The 7,742-nt window shown below is 34.9% G+C and overlaps 2 protein-coding genes across 4 annotated transcripts; one reads left to right on the forward strand and one right to left on the reverse strand.

Moving 5' to 3' along the window:
• Positions 1-130: 130 nt before the first annotated feature.
• On the reverse strand, positions 131-5,276 carry LOC105345140 (tRNA (guanine(26)-N(2))-dimethyltransferase). Of its 3 annotated transcripts, none has more exons than XM_034468200.2 (8): positions 5,155-5,276; positions 4,647-4,941; positions 2,591-3,324; positions 1,746-2,030; positions 1,242-1,332; positions 807-920; positions 427-579; positions 131-304 (listed from the first exon to the last, which is right to left on the reverse strand). In XM_034468200.2, exons 2-8 carry the CDS (start codon positions 4,911-4,913, stop codon positions 254-256), a joined length of 1,695 nt encoding a protein of 564 aa, XP_034324091.2. In that variant the 5' UTR covers positions 4,914-4,941; positions 5,155-5,276; the 3' UTR covers positions 131-253. The 3 variants fall into 3 exon arrangements, with proteins under 3 accessions (XP_034324091.2, XP_065943959.1, XP_065943960.1); XM_066087887.1 differs by having other exon boundaries at positions 4,647-4,898; positions 5,155-5,265; XM_066087888.1 differs by lacking the exon at positions 5,155-5,276 and adding an exon at positions 5,002-5,017 and having other exon boundaries at positions 4,647-4,898.
• Positions 5,265-7,539, forward strand: LOC105345139 (phosphomevalonate kinase). The gene is made up of 4 exons (XM_011453188.4): positions 5,265-5,397; positions 5,542-5,605; positions 5,965-6,253; positions 6,816-7,539. The coding sequence occupies exons 1-4, from the start codon at positions 5,312-5,314 to the stop codon at positions 6,965-6,967; spliced, it is 591 nt and encodes a 196-aa protein (XP_011451490.3). The 5' UTR covers positions 5,265-5,311; the 3' UTR covers positions 6,968-7,539.
• Positions 7,540-7,742: the final 203 nt, after the last annotated feature.

Consider the following 7,742-nt stretch of genomic DNA (forward strand, 5'->3'; position numbering starts at 1 on the left):
AAGTATGAGCCAAATTGGGTCAAAGGGAAAAAAGATATGCTCCAAACAAGCGATCTAAGAGAGACTGACTGATCACTATAGGGCGCCTGCAGAGCAACGCCCTAATAATAGAAATGAAAACAAATCGGAATGTAATTACAGCCACTTTTAATCTAGAAAAGTATCAGTTTTTCTAGTTTAATGTTCATTTCTGTCACTTGACTTTTCACAGTGGACACTTTAAGAAGAATTGTCTAAATATTTATGATGCCATTTATGCAGGATCTGTTTTCTCTTCCTCATCAAGTTCTTCAGCCTCTTTGTTCTGAAATTAAATACAAGTGTCACAGTAAAAGAATTATACATGTCTTCTTCAAACATAATATCAAATCATCTCAATGTTTCTGTGACACAGCACCTGGCAGTACATGTATAGTTACAATGTACCTTTCGTCTCCTGGCTCTTTTCCCTTGTTTGCTGCCATCGTTTTCCTGATTCTGTCTCTTGGCCCTAGCTTTGGGTCCCCAGTTTTTCTCTGGGTTGGTCTGCCATCGGGTCAAACCCTTCTGTCTCGATTCAGGATTGGAGTTCGGATGAATCTGTAAAATGTGTTTGTAGTGTATGTGTAACCCATTAATAATTTCTTTTCATTTTCTTGATTATCATCACAATCCACATCAAGTATGAACAATTTTTTAAAACAGACAAGAGTCATGTTCAGACTCTGGACCATAGATTGATACCTTGAACTTTTTGTTTTAAATGACAGTTTTTAAAAAAAAAACTGTTTATTAAAAAAATAAATTAATAAACATTTGTTGCTTACTTCAAATGACACCTGGCTCCCACACGGTTTACTGAGGATGTTTTTACACGGAGTATTGTCCTGTAGGTGGCGCTCCCTCACAGGTTTCTCTTTCGTCCAAGCTCTGAATACATCCTACCGAAACACAAGAAATTACTGCAATCTTACAAGGCTACATGTATATTTTTTTTAATTTAAATATGACATCCTCTCTCCTCAAATATAACTACCTGTAGAATGCCCTGTATTTTAATTAGCTAAAAATCTTTTTTGGATGAAATAAAAAGTTAATCTAAATTGACTTTTTTCAAAGAATTGAGTTCAATTTGATACATTGTACAAAACATATTCCTTAATTCAAAGGTTTCATTGGCTTGTTTTTAACAATATGGTAATAAAATAATGCACAATGTAAACCACCATCAAATTATAGGATAAAGCACATGCTGTTCTTACCCACAAGAAGGATGAGGGTGCGTCTGTTTTGATGGAATCCTTGGCACAGTGGGACAGGGAGACCCTGTAGCCAGCATTAAGGAAGGCTGACCTAAAACAGAGTATTAGGTATCAAAAGTCAAAACTAGGACAAAAAGAATGGGTTACTTGTGCCACTATAGAAATAAAATTCTCTCAGATATTGAGATATCACAGTCAAGTTCTGTTTTCTCTACTCCTAAGACTTGATGAGGGGAGAGAAAATACATGACTTGAATTCATTGCTCCAATTACTAATCATGTGAGTATTTTTCAATTTTTTTCCAGAGTTTTTTCTTACTTTCATATATTTGATTTTACTTTCGATACTCTATGGGGACAACTTGGGTTACATCATCACAGAGTACTAGTAATATCAGAGTTATAATGATAAAGATATAAACACCACTATATGTAAAAATATTCCATACACTTAAAGGAATTCTATTTTTGTAAACATAACTAAGTTCTTTTCAGCAGGAATACCTTAACACTGGGAAACTGATCATCTCGCAGTGAAGAACAGTACACAGTCCTTCAGTGGTGTAGTAGAATGGAATGTCGTGCAGCTCTTCTTTAACCACACTTAGCATTCCCACAATTCTCTTGGCTGTGTTGAACCTTCCCCTTTCCTTTTCTACACTGTCAATCACTGTTTGTACAAACTCTGGGCTGTGCATTGGCTCTGCCCATACTGGGCCCCCTACGTTGTATCGGAAGCCGCAATCATCACACATCTCCCGCACAACCGGTCCTGTTCCTGGTGTGTATCTGGAAATATAGAAATAAGTCATTTTCTCATACATGACTACATGTACTGTATATGTACAGGGTATATTTTTTTCATTTTGGCTGAATGGAACAAGAAATAAGGCAATGGCAACATAATACATCTGAATTACCCTTGGATAGTTAAATTTTTTGTGGTTTCATTAATTTATGTGGGTATACCAGTACATGTCAAAGTCTCCACAGAATGTATACAATGATGAATGTGCAAGCATAAACCGGTATTCAAATTGAGTTGCTTCTCTTTACCTGCGATCATTTATTACTGCACATTTTCTGAATAACTTTCATTCAGGTGAGAGAGGTTTAGTGGCCATAATTTCTATTCTGATAATGAGTTCATTTTTGTTACTTCACTTACTTCCTTTATTGATGCTATTTGATTGAATTATATTCCCAAACTAATCATTAGATTGCACTGAGATTCCTTATGTATTTGATTACAATGAGCTCAATATTTGATAACAAAATTTTCTTCTAATAAGTTTAGTTGTTTGATTACCCGGTAATCTCCCCTAATTGGTTTCAGTGAGCCCCCTTACTTGTAGTTGCCCTCTCCTTTGGTGGGGACCATGAACCCCATTCTCTGTAGATGATGGGAGCCACACCCCACACAGTGGTACACCGTGGACAGCTTGCTGAGGGACCGCTTTACCTTCCCCTGACCGCTGTACACCCTCACAAACACCCTGAAATAGAAGTCCACACTGACGGACAGGAGGGGCTCGATGTAGCGTGAGTACCTGTTGGCGTGAGCCTCAACACTCCTCAGAATAATCCTAAGACTCATCTCATGACAGTACTTCGTTCTTAAAGAGACACTGCCGTATTTAGAGTGACACGTCTCAGGGGAGTTTCCACATAAGACTGCTGCATCAGTGGCTGTAATGCAGAGGAGACCTCCATCGCTGACTGCCTGTACGGCAGCATCTAAAAATAGATGGGGACTCCCATAGGGATCAAGGTCAATGACATCGAATCTTTTGGGTTTTTCACGATTCTCGTACATCACCATTGCTGCATCCCCATTGTTAGCTTTTATCAAATGTTCCATCTTGTTTAGCTCTATATTTTTCTTTATAATTTCTACAGCAGATCTGTCAAAGTCATTGGCTACAATTTCCTTCACACCTGGAATTTCTAATCCAAATCGGACAGAGCGCAATCCTGATGCTGCAAGTCCCTCTAGAATTCTAATTCCATTATCATAACACTTTCCTGCCTCTAGGTTTTCTGCTTTTTCAGATTCCTCAGGAGCTGTATCATTTTTGTCCTCCTGAAAACAAACAAATAGTAAATGATTGTGTTAAAAAGAGTTATCACTAAATTCATATAATCTAAGATTAATTTTAATGTTACACAAAAAACTTCATTAAGATCACAAAAAAATGAATCTGATTTATGTTGTAAAGTAGCAAAGTTTGAGTTGTTCATAAGCTACCTTATTTATATTTCATAAATGGTATTATAAGTACATGCATACATATACATGTACGAGGGTTGTTCGGAAATTATTGAGACTTTTACTCTTATTTCCTTCGGGAAAAAGATAAATCCTTGAAATTTCACCAAAACGTACACCAGGATAGAGTTGATCAATGTAAAAAATTTAGTGTCCATAGCATGATTAGATCATTCCTGGTAAGCTGACCAAATTGCCATCGCCCAGTGACCCGGCGCAACCGCAACTTACAGCAACGTCATTTTGACGCTTCTTATTGATCCTACGTTTTAAAAACCTAACAAACAAAGGGAAATTACAATTAATTCTTCATTTCTCATCTTTTGCTTACATTTCAAGATGTCAACATTCGCATATTCCCTCCATTCTTGATTTTTGTGGGAAAAAATCGGGTCATTTCTAACTGAAAGTCAAATTACTGTGAAATGTCTCCTACAGTGATTCTATGTACATATTTTAGAACTGTTTACAACAGTTAGTGTGTAAAAAGTACTTGATATTTAGTCACTTTGTCTGAATTCTAGCTAAACAATTAGTGAAAAAGGCGATAAACTGAAGTTCTTTATCCCTTGCCATCGTATAGTTTTTGTTAAAGCAACTGGGTGGCATTAAAAGGTCTTTTTCCGAAATTTTCATCAATTTGATGTACATTCGCTGCGCCGCCTTGACGTCAAATTTCTATATACAGTCGTTTTCAAAATCCTTTTGCTTGGTTAATATATCTGTACCATATCCGTATTTCAACTCAAACACTTGTGAAACTTGATCAAAAGTTAGTCACAATAAATAGCAAAATGAACATATATAATCTGATTTATTTTAGTATAAGCTGTAAGTTTGAGGACACTTAGATAGAAGATGTTTTAGTTTTCTTATTCTCCGAGTTTATGCTTGCGCCGGGTACCCCGACCACCGATTAGTTTATCTACCGTTGTATACAAAATATTAAACATTTTGTAAATATTTCTTTCTTTAAGTATTTGTTAAGGTTTCTTCAATGTTCATGCCAATTTTCACCATAATTCGTCACTTAAAAATGGAAATATCCATGTTGTCTCAATAATTTCCGAACAACCCTCGTACATGTATTTATTAGAGATAAATGTTTGTCAGCTCCAATTGATAATTTAGCTTGCCTGTTTGCATTCAGCATTGCGTTGCTTGTTCTTTAAAGTTTGCTCTGAATTCCTCATTTTTTCTTTGGCAAATTGAGAAATGACAGCGATGGTCAGATCCCTGTTGAACTCTTGGACAGGGTTGTAGAAAACATAGGGAGGGTACAGCACCTCTGCCTTACCCTCCTTCACCAAATCTTTAGTCTCCATTCCCTCAAAATGTCTAGATCGAATTTTGAATCTAGGTGAAAATCTCTTGAAGAATTTTGATAGCTGATGGAAAACCATAAAGTCTAAACATCAGAGTATTCTGAAACTATTGAAAGTAGAAATCTGTTTTGATCAATACATCATAATCTAGAAAGAATAATCTTACCGTGACCAGGCTACGCTCAGGTCACATAGGACATCTGTCATTTTAACGATAGAACAGTATATCTAGTCATAATCATGATGTGAGTTGTTACATTGAGAATTTTCTATTGTTTACTTTTCTAAACATATAATATCATGTTTTCACTAAACTTACAGATATCTGCGGTTTTAAGCTTAATCCACGATCATATCATGATGTAAGTGGTCGTAATCACTATCCATGCAACAATGTGTACATGTGGTTTCTGTTTACTCCACTCTCTAGTAGAAGAAGTTAGATTTACCTCAATCGATCAAAAAGTGAAAGTAGCATGGTGACTATTCCGAGTGCTGTTGTTGTAATCAGTGGAAAACGGAAGACAGGGAAGGATTATGTGGCAAACTTACTCCGAGAAAGGTAAGAAATGCGAGATGTGGTGTGATTTAATTATACATACCGGTAATGAAATTAACGCTGTACTCCTCATCTGGGTTTCAAAGTGTCAGGGCTGACATTGACATAGATCATGCTAGATCAGCTGTTTATGTGTATTGTTTTTAGATTTTCTACAGAGCTTTGTGCAGTTTTAAGACTGTCAGGCCCTCTGAAATCACAGTATGCAAAGGTGTGTATCATTTATGTTTACAAATCTTTTATTATAACCAGGGACGTATATACGTCCCTGTTATAACTTATTATTTCGTTATTATACTATAGTAGTTGTGATATTAGTTTAGTTACACATGATAGTGTATCTTTTTACATTGGAGTATTTTCTTACATATTAGTATACATGTATTAAAATCAATGGCATGATGATTATAAGTTCAGCTTTACTGCTGTAAGGTGCTTTTATTTATTACACTTATTCTGAACTTCATGCACACACATATATCTACAGCAGAAGAAAATAACTTTCTTCTATGAACATGATCCTAAGGAAAATATGAAACTGATTATTATTTGTAAAATTGATGATTTCAGGAGAATGGACTTGACATTGCAAAACTTTTGGATTCCTCACAATATAAGGAAACTTATCGGAAAGACATGATACAATGGGGAGAGGAGAAAAGGAATGAAAACCCAGAATATTTCTGTAAATTAGCAACATCTGGAGAAGAATCAGAAAGAGACATTTGGATAATCAGTGATTCCAGAAGAACTACAGACATAGAATATTTCCTAAAATATTATCCACAGAAAACTTTAACACTCCGTATTGAAGCATCTCAAGATGTGAGGGAGGAAAGAGGTTTTGTTTTCAAACCAGGTTAGTCCAAACATCTTACTTACTGTAGATTGGTAATTAAATTTACATGATGATTTTGAGTTCACTACGTTTGCTATTCACTATTTTTCTGTGAAATTAAATCCGTCGCAAGTAGTTATTTTTTACTGCAGATAATAAGTCCTATGTCCTATTAGATTAAAATTTTCCTATTGCATGTAACAAAAAGTGTAATTTGAGTATTGTGGGATTAAAATGACATGTATTTCTTCTACTGTAAATCCCAATCTCTTCTTCATATATGAGCTGGGGAACAATTGGAAGTTTTCTTCAAATCATTTACAGTAAAACACGCTTATAATGAAGTGTTAGGGATGGGCGATTTTGCTTCTTTATACAGTGTTATTTGTTATATCTCTTGAGTTTATGAAATTTCATACGCTGCAAGTGTAAATTCATTAGATGTGTGTTTGCTATAACCCTGTTTTACTGTATTTAGGAATATTTTAGTTATGTAACGAACATAAAGTCTAAATTATCAAGATACAAAACAATGAAATTTATAAGCCAGGGTCTCATTTAATATACCTTTGATTTTGTTCAGGTGTAGATGATGCTGAGTCAGAATGTGGACTGGATTCGTACACAGACTGGGATTATATGATCATTAATAATGAGAGTAGTGATAAATTAGGGCAAGAACTACAACCCTTGATCCAAGATGTCAACAAACTACTCCAACTTAGCAAAAATTAAAGCATAATATACATTAGAATATCTTTTGTTTTTTTGAGTTAGACATGCTGCAATGTATGAAATTAATGTAATGGTGTGTTCAGTTAAACTATGTATTGTGCTGAAAATGTGTTTAGTATTTTAGCTGTCATCCATTTACAATTTGTTTTGTGACAAAAACCAAAATTGAAAAAACAGAATTAATTTTGATGTCTGACTCAAAACACATTATTCAATTTTAACATTTTCCATGTCTTTGTTCACACAGCGTGAGACTCTAGCCAACTGTCTCTAGAAAAGGGAGGCGTATATATATTGTTAAAATGCAGCCATGTTGGTCAGTCTGAAAACTTGTTATCAAACAAAAAAAATTACAACATGGGCAAAATCATTAACAAATACAGTAAAACTCAACTCACTTACAAGGAATTTGAATACAAAACGAAGCACTATAAACTGGTTTAAGCAACAACTTTATTTTGTAATTTAACAGTGAACATATCCCTTTTCCTTATGTATGGGTGTTATGAAAGTAGGGGAGGGGATTTACATTAGATCTAGTATGAAATACATGTATAAATCAATGTTATTTTGAAAAAAAATAGGTGTTATAATTGTAACCAAAAAAAAAAAATTATGTAAAATGAATGCACAGTAGTTTAATTTCTGTATAACAAATAGGTGGTGAGAGTTCAGGGTGACCCAATAAACCTGTCCACTGTTGAATGGATTTTGGTATTTGGATGTAATGACGCTGGAATATGTGCGGGTGCGACAATTTGTCATTAGTCAAAGA

This window comes from Magallana gigas, chromosome 6 (assembly GCF_963853765.1).
Source record: "Magallana gigas chromosome 6, xbMagGiga1.1, whole genome shotgun sequence".
Lineage (NCBI taxonomy): Eukaryota > Metazoa > Mollusca > Bivalvia > Ostreida > Ostreidae > Magallana > Magallana gigas.

Coding starts and splice junctions, on each gene's coding strand:
- LOC105345140 (XM_034468200.2), bottom strand. CDS start 4,913: ATGGTTTTCCATCAGCTATCAAAATTCTTCAAGAGATTTTCACCTAGA. Junction 3,325..4,646: donor GCAATGCTGAATGCAAACAG/GCAAGCTAAATT, acceptor GTTTGTTTTCAG/GAGGACAAAAATGATACAGC. Junction 1,333..1,745: donor ATCAGTTTCCCAGTGTTAAG/GTATTCCTGCTG, acceptor ACTCTGTTTTAG/GTCAGCCTTCCTTAATGCTG.
- LOC105345139 (XM_011453188.4), top strand. CDS start 5,312: ATGGTGACTATTCCGAGTGCTGTTGTTGTAATCAGTGGAAAACGGAAG. Junction 5,398..5,541: donor GCAAACTTACTCCGAGAAAG/GTAAGAAATGCG, acceptor TATTGTTTTTAG/ATTTTCTACAGAGCTTTGTG. Junction 6,254..6,815: donor AGGTTTTGTTTTCAAACCAG/GTTAGTCCAAAC, acceptor GATTTTGTTCAG/GTGTAGATGATGCTGAGTCA.